Source organism: Heterodontus francisci, chromosome 6 (genome assembly GCF_036365525.1).
Source record: "Heterodontus francisci isolate sHetFra1 chromosome 6, sHetFra1.hap1, whole genome shotgun sequence".
Classification (NCBI taxonomy): Eukaryota; Metazoa; Chordata; class Chondrichthyes; order Heterodontiformes; family Heterodontidae; genus Heterodontus; species Heterodontus francisci.
In genome coordinates this window covers 30,835,278-30,858,707 of record NC_090376.1, presented here as the reverse complement: position 1 = coordinate 30,858,707, position 23,430 = coordinate 30,835,278, and the positions used below count along the sequence as shown (strand labels likewise).

Genomic DNA, 23,430 nt, shown 5'->3' with positions numbered 1-23,430 from the left:
ATGAATTGAGACGTCGCTCTTGGCTGACATATGTTGTCCAGGCCTCACTGCCATAGAGCAAGGTACTGAGGACACAGGCTTGATACACTTGGGACTTTTGTGTTCCGTGTCAGTGCGCCATTTTCCCACACTCTCTTGGCCAGTCTGGACAAAGCAGCGGATGCCTTTCCCATGTGCTTGTTGATTTCTGCATCGAGAGACAGGTTACTGGTGATAGTTGAGCCTAGGTAGGTGAACTCTTGAACCACTTCCAGAGCGTGGTCGTCAATATTGATGGAGCATTTCTGACATCCTGTCCCATGATGCTCGCTTTCTTGAGGCTGATGGTTAGGCCAAATTAGTTGCAGGCAGCCGCAATCCTGTCGATGAGTCTCTGCAGACGCTGTTCTGTGTGGGATGTTAATGCAGCATCGTCAGCAAAGAGGAGTTCCTTGATGAGGACCTTCCATACTTTGGTCTTCGCTGTAAGATGGGCAAGGTTGAACAATCTGCCATCTGATCTTGTGTGGAGGAAAATTCCTTCTTCTGAAGACTTGAACGCATGTGAGAGCAGCAGGGAGAAGAAGATCCCAAACAGTGTAGGTGCGAGAACACAGCCCTGTTTCACGTCACTCAGGATAGGAAAGGGGGTCTGATGAGGCACCGCTATGCTGAATTGTGCCTTTCATATTGTCATGGAATGATGTGATGATACTTAGCAGCTTTGGTGGACATCCGATTTTTGCTAGTAGTCTGAAGAGGTCATGTCTGCTGACGAGGTCAAAGGCTTTGGCGAGATCGATGAAAGCAACGTAGAGGGGCATCGGTTGTTCGCGACATTTCTCCTGTAGCTGGCGAAGGGAGAACAGCATGTCAATGGTGGATCTCTCTGTTCGGAAGCCATTCTGTGCCTCAGGGTAGATACGCTCAGCCAGCTTCTGGAGTCTGTTTAAAACAACTCGAGTGAAGACTTTCCCCACCATGCTGTGCAGGGAGATTCCACGGTAGTTGTTGCAGTCACCGCGGTCACCCTTGTTCTTATACAGGGTGATGATATTGGCATCGTGCATGTCCTGTGGTAATGTTCCCTCATCCCAGCACAGGCAAAGCAGTTCATGGAGTGCTGAGAGTATAGTAGGCTTGGCACTCTTGATTATTTCAGGGGTAATACAGTCCTTCCCAGGGGCTTTTCCACTGGCTAGAGAATCAATGGCATCACAGAGTTCTAATTTTGTTGGTAGTTTGTCCAGCTCATCCATGACCGGCTGCATTGAGGGCGGTCTCGCTGACATTTTCCCTGGAGTACAGTTCTAGGTAGTGCTCCACCCACCGGTCCATTTGCTTGCATTGGTCAGTGATTGTGTCCCCTGATTTAGACTTGAGGGGGGGCGATCTTCTTGATGGCTGGTCCAAAAACTCTCTTAATGCCATCATACATTCCTCTGATGTTTCCGGTGTCGGAGGTCAGCTGAATACGACTGCATAGGTGTTGCCAGTAGTCATTTGCACAGCACCTGGCTGTTTGTGCAGCGCTTCTATATCTTCTTAAACTAAAGAGATTAGCTGAGCCCCAGGTACAGAAAAAACAGTTTAAGCTAATTTCCTTAATTAACTAACTACAGCTGCTCCCCAGTGGATAGCTTGGCTTAGGCCCCTGGATGAAATTTAGAATTTAAACTGTAACTTTCAGTTAAATATTAAATACAAACAAAATCAGATTTTTAGAAAGTGATTAAGATTCCTTCAACTCACCAAGCTCCCAGCACTCTGTTCAAGTTGCACTCAGTGTCCGTATTTTATGTACAAAACTGCGTCCTATCAGTTTTAATGGGGATGGGTCAACCAAGCAATCTGCTCTCGGGATTTGGGTCAGTCAGTCACTGCAGTCTTTTAAGGAGGCAGCATGCCTCCATTTTACAAGATTTTTATTTTTAACCATTGTCAGCCAGGTTTCCTGGGGCTTGGGAATTCTGACAGGTAAAAGGAGGCAAGAAGAGCTGGATCCATAAGGTGGGTGCATTTACAATGCGGCTGTGGGCTGAGAAGAGCAGGAGTATTTCCTCCAGGCCCAACAAGCTCACACCTATACCCCCCTGCATGATCTCCAATCCCACAATTTCCAACCCAGCCCCTGCGCAATCTTCAACCCTTATCCTGATCTCCAAATCCCACCCCTCCATGTTCTCCAACTCCTCCCACTACCCTGGCATCTGTTCCTTGGCTGCTAAAGTCAATGGAAATAAAAGTTAGGAGAGACTTGTTATTACACGTTTTATACTATTGCACAAAGATGTCCCTATTTTATGCACGAAACTATCCGATCAGTCTGCAATTAGTCCAGAATGTAGGCTAACTCACTAAGTCCAGCAAAGCAGTTCATCCTTACATATTGTTTGGAATGGGATATGCTTCCACTCTGAATATCTGGAATCAGGCAGTCCAATTATGAATTAACTTCAGAGCACATTTAGTAATATGGACTCTTAATAAGATGAAGTTTGCAAACAATAAGGACTAAGGCATGCTCTATAGTGTTTTTGTTTTAAAGGATAGAATTGTTTCTTTCACCACCAGTAGTGAAGCAAACATGGAACTGTGGAAATTGATCCTGAAAATACAGTTGAAAATCTTGTAATCTCAATAATAAAAACAGAACTTCACTTTTTCGGTGATCCTTATTACAAATGAACAGCATCACGGAAAGCAATCCCTAAAACACACTTAAAATCCAATCATGTCATGTAATAAAATTTGGAATTTGACTTATTCCAGTCACCATAAACCAGCAGTCCTGACATTGGGTAATGTCATTGTACATGAAGCTTGAAAAAAATACATTACAGCTTAATTGCTTTGTGTAAAAGAGAATAGGTGAATGCATATTGTTAGAGTAATTTTAGAAGCCTTTAATAGAGCTGAATGACAAATCACTAGGGAAATTATAGTTCAGCTTTTGTATGTAAATCAAAGGCTCAAACCTCAGGGGATCTGTCCTTTGTCTGAGAATCAACACATTCTAATTATCCGAATTACATGCACAACAAAATATAACAAGGAATTACAACTCTGATTTCCTCATCAATCTAGCTGAACCATTTGAGAACTATTATACTTAGTTGTTAAAATAGTTAAGTAACAGGGTTGTGAATCTGCTTTTTTCCATTCTTGGATGTGTGCATTGCCAGCAAGATTGACATTTATTGCCCAAATCAAATTTTCTTGAGAAGATGGTAGTGGGTCATCCCCTTGAACCTGTGCGATGTAGCAGTTTGACTGGCTTGTTAGGCCACTTAAGATACCACATATTATTGGAAGACTGGAGCCACAGATATAGGAACATAGGAGCAGAAGTGGGCCATTCAGCCGATCCAAGCCTGCCTCACCATTCAATATGATCATGGCTGATTTCCACTTCAATGTCTTTTTCTCACACTATCCTCATCCCCTTATGTCATTTGCATTTAGAAACCTGTCAATCTCTGCTTTAAACATACTCAATGACTGAGCTTCCACAGCCCTCTGGGGGAAAGAATTCCAAAGATTCGCAACCCTCTGAGTGAAGAAATTTCTCCTCATCTCTGTCCTAAGTGGCTTCCCCCCTTATTTTGAAATTGTGTCCCCTAATTCTAGACTCCTCAACCAGGGGAACCATCTTACCTGCATCTACCCTGTCTATCCCTTTAGGTATTTTGTAAGTTTCAATGAGATCGCCTCTCATTCTTCGAAATGCTAGAGAATACAGGCCAGTTTTCCCAATCTCTGTTCACAGGACAGTCCGGCCATCCCGGGAACAAGTCTGGCGAGCCTTCGTTGCACTCCCTCTATGGCAATAATATTTTTTCTAAGATAAGGGAACCAAAACTGCACACAGTACTCTAGGTGCGGTCTAACCAAGGTTCTATACAATTGAAGCGAGACTTCACTACTCCTGTACTCACATCCTCTTGCGATAAAGGCTAACATACCATTAGCCGCCTTAATTGCTTGCTGCACCTGCATGTTACCTTTCAGTGACTTATTGACAAGGACACCCAGGTCCCTTTGTACATCTACACTTTCTAATCTCTTACCATTTAAGAAATACTCTGCATATTTGTTCCTCCTACTAAAGTGGATAACCTCATATTTTTCCACATTATATTCTATCTGCCACGTTCTTGCCCATTCACCTAAGTGTTTCCAAATCCCCTTGATGCCGTTTTGCATCTTCCTCACAACACACATTCCCACCTAGTTTTGTGTCATCCGCGAACTTGGAAATACTACATTTGATCCCCACGTCCAAACCATTGATATATATTGTGAACAGCTGGGGTCCAAGCACTGATTCCTGTGGTACCCAAGTAGTCACAGTTTGCCAACGTGAGAATGATCTGTTTATTCCTACTGTCTGTTTTCTGTCTGTGAACCAATCCTTACTCCATGCCAGTATATTACCTCCTATCCTATGTGCTTTAATTTTGCAAACCAACCTCCTGTGGGGGACTTTATCAAAAGCCTTTTGAAAATCCAAGTATACCACGTCCTCCAACTCCCCTTTATCAATTCTGTTAGTAACATCCTCAAAAAACTCCCAACAGGTTCGTCAAACATGATTTCCCCATTCATGTTGATTGTGCTTAATCAGATCATTATTATCCAAGTGTCCATTTATCACATCCTTTAGAATAAATTCTTGCATTTTCCCAATGGCTGATGTAAGGCTAACAGGTCTGTAATTCCCTATTCTCTCTCTCCCTCCCTTCTTAAATAGTGGGGTGACATTTGCAACCTTCCAATCTGCAGGAGTCGCTCCAGAATCTGTAGAATTTTGGAAGGTGATCACCAATGCATCCACTATCTCCATAGCTACCTCTTTCAACATTCGGATGTAGAATATCAGGTCCTGGGGACCTTTCAACCTTCAGCCCCAATAATTTCTCCAATACAACCTACTTACTCATACTAATTTCCTTCAATTCCTCTTTCTCCCTAATCCCTTGTATCTCTAATTCTGGGAGATTTTTTGTATCTTCCTCAGTGAAGACAGACACAAAATAATCATTTAACTTCTCTGCCATTCCTCTATTCGCCATTATAAATTCTCCTGACTCTGCCTGTAATGGACCCACATTTGTCTTAGCCAAACATTTCCTTTTTACGTACCTCTAGAAGCTTTTACAGTCCATTTTTATGTTTTTCACTAGCTTACATACATATTCTATTCTCTTTTTCTTTATCAGTTTCTTGGTCCTCCTTCGCTGTATTCTAAAATCCTCCCAATCCTCAGGTTTACTACTATTTCTGTCAACTTTATAGGCCTTTCCTTTTAATCTTATACAATCCTTAACTTCCTTTGTTATCCACAGTTGACTGCCTTTACTTTTGGGGATTTTGTGCCTTGAAGGAATGTATAGTTGCTGTAAACTATAATATTTCTTTAAAGACTATCCATTGCCTATGTACTGTCATTCCTTTTAATGTATTTTCCCAGTCCATCTCAGCCAATTTGCCCCTCATAGCTTCATAATTTCCTTTGTTCAAATGTACCACCCTAGCTTCAGATTGAACTACCACACTTTCAAACATAATGTAAAATTCTATCATATTATGGTCATTCATTCCTAAAGATTCTTTTACAACATTGTCATTAATTAGCCCTTTCTCATTACATAATATTAGATCTAAAATAGCCTGTTCTCTTGTCGGTTCCTCAACATAGTGCTCTAGAAAATCATCCTTAACACACTCCAGAAACTCGACCTCCACAGCATTAGTGCTCATTCGGTTTACCCAGTTTATATGCAGATTGAAGTCAATCATGATTATTGTATTACCCACACTACATGCTTCTCTAATCTCCTGATTAATGCCATGCCCCACACTACCACTACTGTTTGGTAGCCTATAAACAACTCCTACCAATGTTTACTGCCCCTTGCTGTTTCTTAGCTCCACCCAAACAGATTCCACATTTTGTTCTTCTGTTCTGAGATCCTCCCTACTAATGTACTGATCCCATCCCTTATTATCAGTGCAACACTACCTCCTTTTCCTTTTTTCCTGTCCTTCTAAATGTTGAATATTCAGTTCACAGTCTTGGTCACCCTATAGCCATGTTTCTGTTATAGGCCAGATTAGATAAGGACAGAAGCCTGCTTCTCTCTAAAGGACATAACTGAACCAGTTGGGTTTTTACAGCAATCTGGCAGCTTAATTTCACTTTTGCTGATAGTTTTTGTTTTAATTTCTAGATTTTGTTTAACTGAATTCAAATTCTCAAACTGCCATGGTGAGATTTGAACACATGTTCTGTAGTTTACTAAACCGGTAACATAACCATGACACGAAAGTACCCTCTGTAGTTACAGGCATTTTAGCAATTCTAATTTATAATATTCACAGTTCACCAAACATGCATTTTGTAGAGGTAGTGGAAGAAATTATAGCAGGATTTTACAGCAGGGGTGCAGTGGTGGTGGGCCATGAAGGCATTTTGCATCAGTATTGCATGGATCAGATCTTGCAAGGGATTGAGAAGTCCATTAATTTAGATAATATTTCAGTGCTCTGGTGTGAATTAGATCATGAGGTATGAGTATGCAGGAAAAACAGTCATTTTCAAAAATGTCTGTGCTTCTAGGTTGAAAGTACACCCCCTTTGTGCTGTTCTTCATTAGCTCTTTAATTCTTTTTTATGTATCACAACCTAGCAGTAACAAAGCTGTCAACACGAAGGAATTATTATACTGGAATGCAAATACACTGGTAATTAAATAAACCACAATGTACCTATTCCTGTGCTGTCAGTATTAACTTTCAGTGCCAATCTGGTAGCACTGAATCAGCAGGTCATGGGTTCAAGTCCCACTCCAGAATCTCAGTGCAGTGCTTAGGGAGTGTTACATAGTCAGAGATGCCATCTTTGGATGAGGCATTATACTGAGGCCCTGTCTGTCTGTTCAGGTGGACATAAAATATCCCATGGTACGATTCAAAGAAGAGCAGGAGTTGTTCCGACATATTTATCCCTCAATCAACATCAGTTTACTGTTTGAAGGACAAATAAGCTGTCACATTTACCTGCAAAATAAGTGCCTACACTTCAAGAAAAGCAATTTGTTGGCCATGGCATACTTTGGGATGTCCTGAGGTTATGAAAGATGTGATATAAATGCAAGCTTGCTCTTTCTTTGCTAGTATAAAGGAAACCAAAGTTTCCTTGGTATGTACATGTGGTCAGTAGTCAATCAGCTATAGCTATAAGACTGTAGAGGTGGAATAAGCTAGCATGACATGTTATTTGACATAAATCATAATCATAGAATGTGAGTACAAGATTAGACTGGAGCAGTGGCAGTCGGCGGCGGATTGGAGCGGGACCTGTGGAAATAAAGAGCAGGGCTCGAGGCCTACACCTACCTCAGACCGGAGCAGCGGCAGTCAGCGGTGGACTCTCTCTGTTTGCGTCAGCGTGCGCTGAGTTTCAAAAGAGGAAAAAAAAATCTTAGTGACATCATGGGAAATCTGTAAGCTGATTAGTTGGGTGAGTAACAGCCTGTAAATAACTTTTTAAAAAATCAGAGAAAAAAAGTTCTTTTTTGAAAACTCTCAAATAGCTACCTTGTAAGTGATCAAGTTAGTACTTTTTTTAAATTCATTCACGGGATGTGGGCGTCGCTGGCCAGGCCAGCATTTATTGACCATCCCTAATTGCCCTTGAGAAGGTGGTGGTGAGCTGCCTTCTTGAACCGCTGCAGTCCATGTGGGGTAGGTACACCCACAGTGTTGTTAGGAAGGGAGTTCCAGGATTTTGACCCAGCGACAGTGAAGGAACGGCGATATAGTTCCAAGTCAGGGTGGTGTGTGACTTGGAGTAAATATACAGTAAATGGAAAAGTCCTGGGGAAAATTGATGTACAGAGAGATTTGGGTGTTCAGGTCCATTGTTCCCTGAAGGTGGCAACGCAGGTCAATAGAGTGGTCAAGAAGGCATACGGCATGCTTTCCTTCATCGGACGGGGTATTGAGTACAAGAGTTGGCAGGTCATGTTACAGTTGTATAGGACTTTGGTTCGGCCACATTTGGAATACTGCATGCAGTTCTGGTCGCCACATTACCAAAAGGATGCGGATGCTTTGGAGAGGGTGCAGAGGAGGTTCACCAGGATGTTGCCTGGTATGGAGGGCGCTAGCTATGAAGAGAGGTTGAGTAGATTAGGATTATTTTCATTAGAAAGACGGAGGTTGAGGGGGGACCTGATTGAGGTGTACAAAATCATGAGAGGTATAGACAGGGTGGATAGCAAGAAGCTTTTTCCCAGAGTGGGGGATTCAATTACAAGTGGACACGAGTTCAAAGTGAAAGGGGAAACGTTTAGGGGGGATATGCGTGGAAAGTTCTTTACGCAGAGGGTGGTGGGTGCATGGAACGCATTACCAGCGGAGGTGGTAGACGCGGGCACGATAGCGTCTTTTAAGATGTATCTAGACAGATACATGAATGGGCAGGAAGTAAAGAGATACAGACCCTTAGAAAATAGGCGACAGGTTTAGATAGAGGATTTGGATCGGCGTAGGCTTGGAGGGCCGAAGGGCCTGTTCCTGTGCTGTAATTTTCTTTGTTCTTTGTTCTTTGGAGGGGAACTTGCAGGTGGTGGTGTTCCCATGTATTTGCTGCCCTTGTCCTTCTAGTTGGTAGAGGTCGCGGGTTTGGAAGGTGCTGTCGAAGGAGCCTTGGTGCATTGCTGCAGTGCATCTTGTAGATGGTACACACTGCTGCCACTGTGCGTCGGTGGTGGAGGGAGTGAATGTTTGTAGCTGGGGTGCCAATCAAGTGGGCCGCTTTGTCCTGGATGGTGTCGAGCTTCTTGAGTGTTGTTGGAGCTGCACCCATCCAGGCAAGTGGAGAGTATTCCATCACATCCCTGACTTGTGCCTTGTAGATTGTGGACAGGCTTTGGGGAGTCAGGAGGTGAGTTACTCGCCTCAGGATTCCTAGCCTCTGACCTGCTCTTGTTGCCACGGTATTTATATGGCTATTCCAGTTCAGTTTTCGGTCAATGGTAGCCCCTAGGATGTTGATAGTGGGGGATTCAGCGATGGTAATGCCGTTGAATGTCAAGGGGAGATGGTTAGATTCTCTTTTGTTGGAGATGGTCATTGCCTGGCACTTGTGTAGCGCGAATGTTACTTGCCACTTATCAGCCCAAGCCTGGATATTGTCCAGGTCTTGCTGCATTTCTACACAGACTGCTTCAGTATCTGAGGAGTCACGAATGGTGCTGAACATTGTGCAATCATCAGCGAACATCCCCACTTCTGACCTTATGATTGAAGGAAGGTCATTGATGAAGCAGCTGAAGATGGTTGGGCTTTGGACACTACCCTGAGGTACTCCTGCAGTGATGTCCTGGAGCTCAGATGATTGACCTCTAACAACCACAACCATCTTCCTTTGCGCTAGGTATGACTCCAGCCAGCGGAGGGTTTTCCCTGATTCCCATTGACCTCAGTTTTGCTAGGGCTCCTTGATGCCATACTCTGTCAAATGCTGCCTTGATGTCAAGGGCAGTCACTCTCACCTCACCTCTTGAGTTCAGCTCTATTGTCCATATTTGAACCAAGGTTGTAATGAGGGTCAGGAGCTGAGTGGCCCTGGCGGAACCCAAACTGAGCATCACTGAGCAGGTTGTTGCTAAGCAAGTGCCGCTTGATGGCACTGTTGATGACACTTTCCATCACTTTACTGATTTTTTAAATTCGTGTAATTCATTAATAATTACTAATTAGAATAGTGCTGTTTGGAGTGAGGCTGAGTGTTGTGCGTGAGGAATTTTACTGATTAGGGGAAAGAGGCGCTCTTCGCAGTCTTTTCTGAAGGGGATGAAGCTGATTGGCAAGTAACTGGTAAGTTATTCCACTTATTAGAATCATAGAAAGTTTAAGGCACAGAAAGAGGCCACTTGGCCCATCGTGTCTGTGCCAACCGAAAAATGATCCACCCATTCCAATTACACTTTCCAGCACCAGGTCCGCAGCCTTGCAGATCACGGCACCTAAGGTGCACATCCAGACTCTTTCTAAATGAGTTGAGGGCTTCTGCCCCAATCACCCTCCGCCCCCCCAGGCAGTGAATTCCAAACCCCCACCATCCTCCAGGCGAAAAAATCTCTCCCATCTCCTCTCCAATTCCACTACCAATCACTACAAATCCATGCCCCCTCGTCACCAACCTCTCTGCCAAGGTGAACAGGCTTTTCACCTCCACTCCATCCAGGCCCCTCAAAATTCCACACACCCCAATCAGATCTCTCCTCAGCCCTCTCTGCTCCAGGGAGAACAACCCCAGCCCATCCAATCCTTCCTCAAAGCTGCAGCCCCCAGTCCCGGCAACATCCTCGCAATTCTCCTCTGCACCCTCTCTAGTGCAACACATCCACCTCTTCAATGAGGCAACCAGAACTGCGCACAGTACCCAAGTTGCGGCCCAACCAATGGGTTACACAGTTCCAGCATAACTTCCCTGCTCCTATACTCTATACCTCAGCTCAGAAAGGAAAGGATTCCATACGCCTTCTCGCCCACCCCATCCAACCCGTCCCGCTGCCCTCAGGGATCCACGGACACTCACTCCAAGGTCCCTCACTTTCTTCACACTTCCCAGTATTTTCCCATCAATCATGTATTCCCTTGCCTTGCTTGACCTCCCCAAATGCATCACCCCACATCCCTTTGGGCCGAACTCCACCTGCCACCTCTCTGCCCATCCAACAGACCATCACCATCTTCCTGCAGCCGACAGCTATCCTCCTCGCTATCCACACATGGCCAATCTTTGTGTCGTCTGCAAACTTATTGATCATGCCCCCTACACCTATTGTTAATATATACCACAAAAAGCAGGGGACCCAGCACTGAGCCCTGTGGAATGCCACCGGAACAGCCCTCCAGTCGCTAAAACACCTGTCAACAATTACCCCCTGTTTCCTGCCACCGAACCAATTTGTATCCACCTTGCTGCATTTCCCTGGATCCCATGGGATTTCATCTTTTTAACCAGTCTGCCATGTGGTACCCTGTCAAAAGCCCTGCCAAAATCCATGTAGACCACATCAACTGCACTACCCTCATCTATCTTCCTTCTCACCACCTCAAAAAATTCGACCAAGTTAGCCAAACAAGATCTTCCCCTAACAAATCCACACTGACCATCCTCAATCAACCCACGCCCCTCCAAGTGACAGTCCATCCCGTCCCTCAGAACAGACTCCAATAACCTGCCCACCACTGAGGTCAGACTGACTGGCCTGTAATCATTCGGTCCATCCCTCACTCCCCCCTTAAACAGAGGTACAATGTTAGCAGTTCTCCAATCCTCCGGCACCGCACCTGCACCCAGCGAGGTTCTGTTTGAATCTAGTCTAAAGGATGTGATAAATGGACATTTGGATAATAATGATCTGAATGGGCATAGTCAACATGGATCTATGAATGGGAAATCATGCTTGACGAACCTGTTGGAACTTTGAGGATGCTACTAACAGAATCGATAAAGGGGAGTCGGTGGACGCAGTATACCTGGATCTCCAGATGGCTCCCGACAAAGTCCCCCAAAGGAGACTGGCCAGCAAAATCAAAACACATGATCACACTGGCACTGACCAAGGACTGACCAACCGGCAGAAAGCAGAGAGCCGGAACAAACGGGTCATCTCCGCGTCGGTAGGCCTCGACCAGCGGGGTATCGCAGGGACCAGCGCCTGGGGCCCAGCCGTTCACAATTTCCATCAATGACTTAGATGTAGAGACCAAATGTAGTATTTCCAAGTTCGCAGACGACACAAAACTAGGTGGGAATGTGTGATGTGAGGAAGACGCAAAGCGGCCCCAAGGGAACCCGGACAGACCCAGTGAGTGGGCAAGAATGCGGCAGATGGAATACAATGCGGAAAAATGTGAAGCCATCCACCCTGGTAGAAGGAGCAGATGTGCAGAGTATTTATTAACTTGTAAGAGATTAGAAAGTGTAGCTGTACAAAGGGACCTGGGTATCTTTGTCAATAAGTCACTGAAAGCTAACATACTGGTGCAGAAAACAATTAGGAAGGCCAATGGCATGCTAGCCCCCCGTTGCAAGAGGATTCGAGCACAGGAGCAGTGAAGTCCCGCCCCAACCATACAGAACTCCACTATACCGCACCTGGAGCACTGCGCGGTCCCCCTACCCTAGGAAGGACATTACTGCCATAGAGGGAGCACAATGAAGATTCACCAGACCTGTTCCCGGGATGGGGGGGATCGTCCCACGAAGACAGATCAGGGAAACCGGGCCCGCACTCTCTCTAGTCCCGAAGAATGAGAGGCGATCCCACCAAAACCCACAAGATACCTAAAGGGATAGACAGGGTAGATGCAGCTAAGATGTTTCCCCTAAGTGGGGAGTCCAGAACCAGGGGACACAATTTCAAAATAAGGGAGAAGCTACTTAGGACAGATTACGTTAGCAATAATTAGTTTGTAAAGCGAAGTAATGGCAGGTCCGCTCGGCCAAGTGGAATATGCCTCCTGTGGCATTTGGGAAGTTGTGAGCGCACCATGTGTCCTTGACAAACACATCTGCAGCAAGTGTCACCGGCTGCAGAAGCTTGAGCTTCTAAACTTGAACGGCGACTGGAGTCACTGTGGCGCATCTGCAGAGGCAGAGAGCTATGTGGATAGCACGGTTCAGGAGGTAGTCACCCTGGAGCTTAAGAAAGCATAGGCAGAGGGGGACTGGGTGGGTGCCAGACAGACAAGAAGGTCAAGGCAGGTAGTGCAGGAGTCCCCAGAGGGCATTCCACTTTCTAACCGGTATTCAGTTCTGAGTACCGATGGGAGAGAGGTTTCCTCTGGAGAGTGCAGTGAGAGTCATGACCAGAGCACCATGGGTGGCTCAACTGTGCAGGGAGGGAGGAGTAAAGGACAAGAGAGCAATAGTGATAGGGGATTCTATAGTTAGGGGAACAGATAGGCATTTCTGTGGTCGCAGGCATGATTCTAGGATGGTATGTTGCCTCCCAGGTGCAAGGGTCATGGATATCACCGAGCGGCTACAGGGCATTCTGGAGGGCAAGGGTGCACAGCCAGAAGTTGTGGTCCACATTGGTACCAACGATATAGGAAGAAAGAGGGATGAGGTCCTGCAGGCTGAGTTTAGGGAGTTAGGAATGAAATTAGTAAGCAGGATCTCAACGGTAGTAATTTCCGGATTACTCTCAAGGCCACGTGCTAGTGAGTATAGAAATAGGAAAATACGCCAGATGAACGCGTGGCTGGAGAGATGGTACAGGAGGGAGGGCTTCAAATTTCTTGAGCATTGGGACCAGTTCTGGGGAAGGTGGGACCAGTACAAGCCGGACGGTCTGCACCTGAACAGGACTGGGTCAAATATCCTTGCAAGAAGGTTTGCTGGTGCTGTTGGGGATGGTTTAAACTAGCTTGGCAGGGCAATGGGAACCTGAGATAGGACAATTTCAGGGCAGGGAACAGGAGGCAGAAAATTAGCGAGCGACTCAAAGACAGAAGAAGCAAAAGTTAAAAAGTGTGCAGCACAGGAATTTGGCAGTGTTAATGGGTATTCATTTAAATGCAAGGAGTATAGTAAATAAAGCTGATGAGCTGAGGGCACAGATAGACACATGGCGACACAGTATTGTTGCTATAACGGAAACTTGGCTTAAAGAGGGGCAAGAATGGCAACTCAACATCCCTGGATATAAAGTTTTCAGGCGGGATAGAAAGGGAGATAAAAAAGGAGGGGGTGTAGCATTATTAATTAAGGAATCAATAACAGCTTTAAGGAGGGATGATATGCTAAATGAATCATCAAACGAGGCCATATGGGTGGAGCTCAGAAATTAAAAAAGCACCAGGAGTGTACTATAGACCCCCAAATTGTGAGAAGGATGTAGAAGAACAAATATATAGGCAAATTTCTGACTGCAAAATCTATAGGGCAATAATAGTTGGGGATTTCAACTACCCCAATATCAACTGGGATACAAACAGTGTGAAGGGCACAGAGGAGACAAAATTCTTGAACAGCGAGCACGAGAACTTTTTATAGCCAGCACGTAACAAGCCCAGTGAGAGGGGCCGCAATTCTAGATTTAGTCTTCAGTAATGAAACTGGGCAAGTGGAGGAAGTAGCAGTGAGTGACCATAATACAGTAAGTCTTAGCATGATCATGGCAAAGGACAAAGATAAAACAGGAGTAAAAGTTCTAAATTGAGGGAAGGCAAATTTTAAGAAACTGAGGTGACCTGGCAAAAGTGGACTGGATACAGCTACTTGAAGGAAAATCAATGGCAAACCAGTGGGAGGCATTCAAAAGTGAGATAATACAGGCATAGTGTAGGCATGTCCCCACAAAGATAAAGAAAGGGTGGTATGGTCAAATCTAGAGCCCCTTGGTTGACTAGAAGCTTACAGGCTAAGGTAAAGCAGAAAAAGAAAACTTATGATGATCACAAAAATCTTAATACTTTAGAAAGCCTAAAGGAGTATAGAAAGTGCAGGAGTGAAGTAAAACAGGAAATTGGAAAAGCAAAGAGAGGACATGAAAAATTATTGGCAGGTAAAATCAAGGAAAACCCGAAGATGTTATCATTACATTAAGAGCAAGAGGATAACTAAGGAAAGGGTGGGGTCTGTTAGAGATGTACAAGGGAACTTATGCATGGATGCAGAAGATGTGGGCAGGGTTCTAAATGAGTTTTTTTTTGTCTGTCTTCACAAAGGAGAGGGTTGATGTAGACATTGTAGTTAAAGAGGAGTGTGAAATATCAGATATGATAAGCATATGAGAGAGTAAGTACTAGAGGGCCTGTCATCCTTGAAAGTGGATATACCGCCAGAGCCAGATGGATTGCATCCCAGGTTGTTAAAGGAAGCCGGGAAGGAAATAGCAGATTTGCTGAGGATCATCTTCAAATCCTCACCAGTTACAGGAGAGGTACCAGACAACTGGAGGTCTGCAAACATTATACCATTGTTTAAAAAGGGTGAAAGCGATAGGCCAAATAATTATAAGCTGGTCAGTCTGACCTCGGTGGTGGGTAAATTGTTAGAATCTATGCTGAGGGACAGGATAATCTGCCGCTTAGAAAGGCATGGATTAATCAGGGATAGTCGGCATGGATTTGTTAAGGGAAGGTCATGTCTTACTAACTTAATTGAGCTTTTTGAGGCAGTAACAAGAAGGATTGATGAGGGAAGTGCAGTGGATGTGGTCTACATGAATTTTGTAAGGCATTTGACTAGGTCCTACATAACAGACTGGTCAGTAAAATGAAAGCCCATGGGATACAGGGGAATGTGGCAGGTTGGATCCAGAATTGATTTGGACAGGAAACAAAGGGTAGTAGTCGACAGATGTTTTGGTGAATGGATAGCAGTTTCCAGTCGCATTCCATAGGGCTCAGTATTGGGTCCCTTGCTGTTTGGGGTATATATCAATGGTTTGGACTTAAATGTGAGAGGCATGATTGGGAAATTTGCTGATGACACAAAAATTGACCGTGTAGTTGATGGTGAAGAGGATAGCTGTAGACTCCAGAAAGATATCAGTGGTTTGGTTGAGTGGGCGGAAAAGTGGCAAATTGAATTCAATCCAGAGAAGTGTGAGTAATGCATTTGGGGAGGGCAAATAAAGCAAGGGAATATACAATAAACAGGAGGATATTGAGAGGGGTAGAAGAAGTGAAAGACCTTGGAGTGCATGTCCACAGGTCCCTGAAGGTGGCAGGACAGGTAGATAGAGTGAAGAAGGCAGTTGGAATGCTTTCCTTTATTGGCCGAGGTATAGAATTCCAGAGCAGGGATGTAATGCTGGAACTGTATAAAATGCTGGTTAGGCCACAGTTGGAGTATTGCGTACAGTTCTGATTAGCACATTACAGAAAGGACATAATTGCTCTGGAGACAGTACAGAGGAGATTTACAAGAATGTTGCCAGGGCTCGAAAGTTGTAGCTATAGTTATAGTCCTGTAGTTCTTTGTTCTCTGTGGGAAATATATGGTGTGTGTTTAAGGCTTGCAAAGGATCAGTACTGCTTTAAGAACCAGCAAGCCTCAGAAGTTAGAGAAAATGCATTTTTGGTTGCCATTGGATACGACCATTCAGAGACTGCGATTCAAAGGGTGCATTCTCGTTACCTTGGATACAGCCACTTGGACTGAGCATCAAGCAATACATTTGTTACAATTCAATTTTGAACTGGCTTTTTAGTTGAAGACTGTCTGTTCTAACAGAACACACTCAGACAGCTGGTAGCACCTGAAAGAAGAGCTCTCAGCCATTTAAACTGAAGGAAGAGAATCTAGTCTGTTTAATTATTATCTGTCAAAATTCTAAAAAAAAAGTCAAGCCAAAACAAAGATCTCTGATAATTTAAACTGAAAGAAGGGAAGTTAGACTGTGGAAATCTTTTATTCCTCAAAAACTCAAAAGTCAGATTGATTCTATTGAAAGTATTTGTAATTTGTTAATTGTTGAAATCCATTGCTGGACGGAAAGCATCACTAACTGCTGGAATTAGACTATGGACTGTTCTACTATTGAAGCTTTTTTCCCCCATCGGACGGCTGTGAGGATTTCAAGCAACATTGGATTGTAAATTTGCAAGGACCCTAATTTTTTTCTATTTTTAATGTTTATATCTTCATAGTGTTTAAGAATTTAGTTTTTCTAATTAAACAGTTAATTTGATGATGTAAAGACACCTGGTTTGGTTAGCCTCATTCGGGGGTTAATAGATGGTACTATTTGGCTGGGTCTTTCTTTAATTTGGAAAGTTTAAAATGATATGTTAGGCAATCTTTGGAGGGACAGGATTGAATTAATAGTGCGTTTCTCCCACTACAATCAGAATCATATATTTTGATTGGGGGCTTTGACTGGAGCAGTTGGTCATAACACTGAGGAAAGATTGGATAGGCTAGGGTTGTTTTCCTTAGAACAGAGGAGGCTGAGGGGTGACTTAATTGAGATGTACAAAATTATTAATGAATCTCATAAGAGATTGAGAGTCTTAAGCGCACACACAAATACGAGTGGACGCCTCTCAAAAATAGTGTTAGCTCAAAGGATACTCATTAAAAGGAGTTGGATTAGTGTTTGATTATGAAAAGAGTAAGAGGATTGTGAACATAATTAAGGCATTAATTAGTGTGTATGACTATGCAGATCTACAGCCATACATGATCTTGAGCTAAGTATCATTTCCTGTTTTATGAGACAAACTTTGAAATTAGCACTCTATTGCACTATATTAACATTCTTAATTTATGGTGAAACATCTGTAGACCATGCTCATAATGTGACCTCCCTTACGACAAATATGAAGCATTTTTGTCCCAAGATTTACCTTAACATTTGCTTTTTTAATTCTATTGTGGTACAGCTGCACTCGTTTATCATGCCCCACTTGCAATGTTGTGGCATTTAAGGCTGCTAGGCAGTCTACTTGAAGGAGGAACCAAACCACTCAATTCAAACACAAATGTGCTATGTGATTTGTTCAGATATATATCTGATGAGCAGCTATTACCTGTAAATTATCTGTAATTCTGGTATAAAACCTTCATGTACATTCAGGTCTAAAAAGGTCATCCCACACATTTAAGATGTTTATTGAAGGGATGGTAATTGTACAGTTCTCATTACAATACTTTTTAAGTCAATTTTATGAATCACAATTTTAAAGGGAGTATTTTAACATCCCTCTCCCTGCCAACCCACCCCAGAGGGAATGGTGTGGTAGCAGTTTGTTCTGTGTTCCCAACATGCTGCTGCCTCCATACTATTTTAATTTGCCAAAAATCAGGCACAGGAAAGCCACCACTCCAGAGGAACAGGGCCCAATGGCAAAGTCAAGTTCCAATTGGGATGAGCATACTATTTTAACCATAGTCCTAACTGAGGTTTGCATGGTCCCAAACCTGTCAGTGAAAGCTAGTGGCAGTCAAGATTCTGCCTACAAAATACTCAGGTAATTTTAAACTTTTTCTAAAGGTTCCTTGTGGGCCAGGAGGGACAGAAGTATCGCCCTTCCTCCTCCGATCACAGATTTTCCTGATTTTTTTTTTTTTACTCCCAACCCCCTATTTCTTATCTGGCTGGGGACTGTTTTCATGTATCCCTGACCGTGACCTGACCACCCGCCCCCCCCCCCACAAATTTTGACTGCTACTCACAGGCAGTGACATCGTGCCCACTGGCTTCAGGCATGAGTCTTTTTTTAAAATTCATTCATGGGATCTGGACGTCGCTGTCTAGGCCAGCATTTATTGTCCATCCCTAATTGCCCATGAGAAGGTGGTGGTGAGCCGCCTTCTTGAACTGCTGCTGTCCATGTCGGGTAGGTACACCCACAGTGCTGTTAGGAAGGGAGTTCCAGAATTTTGACCCAGCGACAGTGAAGGAACAGTGATATAGTTCCAAGTCAGGATGGTGTGTGACTTGAAAGGGAACTTGCAGGTGGTGGTGTTCCCATGCATTCACTGCCTTTGCCCTTCTAGTTGGTAGAGGTCGCGGGGTTTGGAAGGTGTTAAGGAGCCTTGGTGCATTGCTGCAGTGCATCTTGTAGATGGTACACACTACTGCCACTGTGCGTCAGTGTGGATGGGGTGCCAATCAAGCGGGCTGCTTTATTCTGGATGGTGTCGAGCTTCTTGTGTGTTGTTGGAGCTGCACCCATCCAGGCAAGTGGAGAATATTCCATCACACTCCTGACTTGTGCCTTGTAGATGGTGGACAGGCTTTGGGGATTCAGGAGATGCGTTATTCGCCGCAGGATTCCTAGCCTCTGACCTGCTCTTGTAGCCACGGGATTTATATGGCTACTCCAGTTCAGTTTCTGGTCAATGGTAGCCCCTAGGATGTTGATGGTTAATGTCGGGAATTCCTCATCAGCGTCGGCAGTTAAAATCTCCTGGGATCTCTTCCTTCAAGGCTGGATAGTTCGCTGCCCACTTTCTTCTGAGTTTTAAAAGAAATTATTCATAAGTCCCAATTTAAAAATTTGTTGAAAATAACCTGGGATCATTTTTTTTGCAGGTGCCTTTCGAGAAACACAGTGGTACTCTTGTCTACAGTCCTGCAGCACACAGCCCTGAGTCCTTGCGATATGCCATTGATAATGTTGGATTTGAAGCCAGCTTGAGTGAACTTTTCCCTCTACCAGTTGGTATCAGCACTGTACATATCAATATTGTGGGCATGACTTGCCAATCATGCGTGCAGTCAATAAAGGGCCAGATTTCTAAAGAGAAAGGTATTGTTAGCATTAAGGTGTCTCTCAAACATAATAATGCTATCGTTAAGTATATACCTACAATAATCAGCACTCAGCGGATATGCGAGGCAATTGATGACATTGGCTTTGAAACATCTCTCACTAATCAAAATGCATCTTTACTTGAGACAAAAATTCCCTCAGCGGTTGAAGCTGTGATGAAGATGAAAGTGGAAGGCATGACATGCCACTCATGCGTTAGCACAATTGAACGCAAAATTGGCAAATTGCAAGGTGTACACCGAATTAAGGTCTCCCTTAACAAACAGGAAGCAACTATTGTATACCAGCCTCGTGGGATTCAACCAGAAGAGCTCAGAAACCAAATTAATGACTTGGGTTTTCAAGCCACCATCAAGAGACCAGCTTCTCTGAAACTGGGTGTGATCAAATCTATTGACTCACAGGATAGAAAAAGAAATAAAACCTTGACATCCAATAGCAAAATACCAAGTGATACCCGTAACCTCATGACGGTAGTTCTCCACATAGAGGGGATGCATTGCAAGTCTTGCGTTGCTCATATTGAAGGAAATATCAGAGAGCTCCCAGGCATACAGAGCATCATGGTGTCTTTAGAGAGCAAAAAAGCTATTGTGAAGTATGATACTAGCTTGACTAATCCAGAATCATTAAAATTAGTGATTGAAGCTCTACCACCAGAAAAATTTAAAGTCTACCTACCAACTGGCATGGAAATGAAAAAGGAGACTTCATTATCGATTCCTGTCACACCATTACTACGCCAACCAAACTGTGATACTGAAAAGCACTTACAAACTACAACCAGCATCGCAGTAATTAGTATTGGAGGAATGACATGTAATTCTTGTGTGCAGTCAATAGAGAACATGATCTCGCAAAAGAAAGGTGTAAAATTGATCAAAGTATCACTGGCCAAAGAGAAGGGGACAATCCACTTTGATCCAGCAATGACAAACTCTGAGGAACTGCGAGCTGCCATAGATGAGATGGGATTTATTGCCTCTGTATCTGGTAGGTGAACAACATTCCTTGTTTTCTCCTCAACATTTGGAAAAATATTTTCAGTGGCTGCTAGAAACAAAGATTTATGGACAGGAGGTCATTTGGCACATCATATCCGTGTTGTCCATAAAAGAGCTATCCAGTCTATTTCCATCTTCCAGCTTTTGGTCCATAGCCCTGTAGGTTATAACACCTCAAGTGCATACCAAGGTGTTTTTTTTTTAATGTGATTACAGTTTCTGCCTCTACCACCCTTTTTCAAGCAGTGAATTCCAGACCCACCACCCTCTGGGTGAAAAATATCTCAATTCCTCTTCTATCAGCTACTTTTAAATCTATGCCCTCTGGTTACTGACTTCTGTGCTAACAGAAATAGTTCATTCTTATCCATTCTGTCTGGGCCCCTCATAATTTTGTACACCTCAATTAAATCTCCCCTTAGACCCCTCTGTTCTAAAGAAAATAACCACAACCTATCCAATCTTTTCTCATAGCTAAAATTTTCTATGCCTGGCAACATCCTTGTAACCTCTGTACCCTCTCTAATGCAGATACTTCATGTAATGTGGTGACCAGAACTGTAAGCAGTAGTCTAGCTGCGGACTAACTAGTGTTTTATAGTTTTAGTGTAACTTCCCTGTTCATGTACTTTAGGCCTTGCCCAATAAAGGAATGTATCCTATATGCCTACATAACCACCTTATCTACCGGTCTTGCTACCTTCAGGGATATCTGAATATACTATGTTGTTGTATACTTCTCAGCATCCTACCATTCATTGTATATTTCCTTGCCCTCCCTAAATGCATTACCTCACTTCTGATTGAATTACATTTACCACTTTTTTGTGCACCTCACCAGTCCATTTGTCTAAACCTGTATAAAACACTGGTTTGGTCTCACCTGGTGTATTGTGTCCAGGTCTGCAAACCATGCTTAAGGAAGGATGTGAAGGCATGAGAGAGGGTGTAGAAAAGATTTACGAGTGGTTCGGGTCTGGAATGCACTGCCTGAGAGTGTGGTGGAGGCAGATTCAATGATGAGGCCTTCAAAAGAGAACTGGATAATTAGCTGAAGAGAAAAAATCTGTAGGTGTAGCGGGAAAAGTGGATTGTGGGATTAGGTGAGTTGCTTTTGCAGAGTCAGTAAGGCCACAACACATCTACTTGGCCTCCTGTATTTTAACCATTCGATTTTTTAAATTCATTCAACATTCGATGATTCCTGTAGTCTCTCGCTTTCTTCCTGTGATACGGAAAAAGAACAAATAACGCTGCATTATGGAAGGGGTTGATTTAAAAATGAAAGCGGTTTCAGGTGGACGCTTTCTCACTCAAATGCAGCCTCAACCGCCATCACGAAGAAGCTCCTGAAACGCGGGATTTTGAAGTGTTTCTACGCATGCGCACCCGCTTCACACCTGCGCAGACGCACTTGCTCTGTTGCGTTCCGCATGCGCAGAGCTGAAATGAGAAGCCTATGCGCAGAATGCACCCGAGAGCCGGCGCGGGAGTGGAAACTGGAAGTGGAGGTCGCCAAACAACAGTGGTTGAGCGCTACGTATTGACGCTTTATTCGCCAGTCAGGAGGTGGCGTCGTGTGCAGTCCCAATTTTTGTGTTTGAGTGGGCGAGAAGATTGAATGCAGCAGGTGAAAGACCCCGATGAGGAGGGACTAGGAGACCTGGGTTCGTGCACACAAAGAACCGAGCGGCCCGGGATTTTGGGGGTGGGTTACTGGTTAGGTAAGAGGGGAAGACTCACTTATTTCCCGCCGCACCCCCAATGCACTGATTCTCCCCACTCAATGTCACCCCCCTACTTATTGAGCCTACCAGCTCACTGACCCAGACCCCACTCACCGACCCTCAACTTAGCTGTCCCACACAGGCCCCACTCTTCCCAACCTCCCTCCTTCCCAGACTCCTCTGTTGCTTACAGACCCTCTGCACATAGGGGACCCCCCCCCCCCTCCCTTTTCAATCAGCAGGAATTGAATTGCATCATAATCTGTAACCTCATGGCCCGGCATATCTCTCCCTCTACCAAGCTGGGGACAAACCCTGGTTCAGTGAGGAGTGTAGGAGGAGCACAAGGCATATCTATAAATGAGGTGTCCCAATCTGGACAGCACAGGACTACATGCATGTGGAACAGCGAAATGATTATAGGACTGCAGAGCTATCACAATGGTGTTGAACAATTGTATAAATTTGTATAAAAGGTATTCAAAATTATGAGGGGTAGTGATAGGTTAGATAGGAAGAGACTTTTACCTCTTAGCAGAGGGGTCAGTATCCAGGGGGCATAGATTTAAGGTAAGGGGCAGGAGGTTTAGAGGGGATTTGAGGGAAAAAAAATTTACCTAGAGGGTGGTTGGAATCTGGAATACACTGCCTGAAGTAGTGGTAGAGGCAAGAACCCTCACAACATTTAAGAAGTATTTAGATGAGCACTTGAAATGCCATAGCCTACAAGGCTACGGGCCAAGTGCTGGAAAATGGGACTAGAATAGTTGGGTTCTTGATGGCTGGCACAGACACGATGGGCCGAAGGGCCTGTTTCTGTGCTGCATGACTCTGACAATTGAAAAACTAACAGGAGGATGAGGTTCCATCCTCAATGGTGGGGGAGCCCAGCATGTCTGTATGAACAATATGGCTGAAACATTTGCAACCATCTTCAGCCAGAAACTGAGTAGATGGTTCAGCTCTGCCTTCTCTCAGGTGCCCAGCATCACAGTTGCCAGTCTTCAGCCAATTTGATTCATTCCACACAACATGAAGAAATGGCTGAGTGCACTAGATTTAGCAAAGGCTGTAGTGCTCCAAAATATCCATGCACATGTTCAAATTGTTCCAGTACAGCCAGAACACTGGCATCTACCTGACAAATGAGAAAATTGCCCAGTTATTTCCTGTTCACGAAAAGCATAATACATCCAATCCAATCCTGCCCCATCGGTTCACTCTCGATTATCAGCAAAGTGATGGAAGTTGTTGACGACAGCGGCACCTGATCCTCAATGCTCAGTTTGAGTTCCACCAGCACCACTTAGCTCCAGACCTTATTACAGCCTTGGTCCAAACATGGATAAAAGAGCTGATTTCTAGAGGTAAGGTGAGAATCAGTGCCCTTGACATGAAAA

The 23,430-nt window shown here is 44.2% G+C and overlaps 1 protein-coding gene across 4 annotated transcripts in view; it reads left to right on the top strand.

The window, feature by feature from the left end:
- LOC137371218 (copper-transporting ATPase 2-like) overlaps window positions 1-23,430 on the top strand; it is a 189,371-nt gene that overhangs the window by 55,901 nt on the left and 110,040 nt on the right. For all 4 annotated transcript variants that reach the window (XM_068033409.1, XM_068033408.1, XM_068033410.1 and 1 more), the window contains exon 2: window positions 19,059-20,292. In XM_068033409.1, coding sequence (XP_067889510.1) covers window positions 19,059-20,292 — 1,234 coding nt within the window. The remainder of the gene's footprint in view (window positions 1-19,058; window positions 20,293-23,430) is intronic.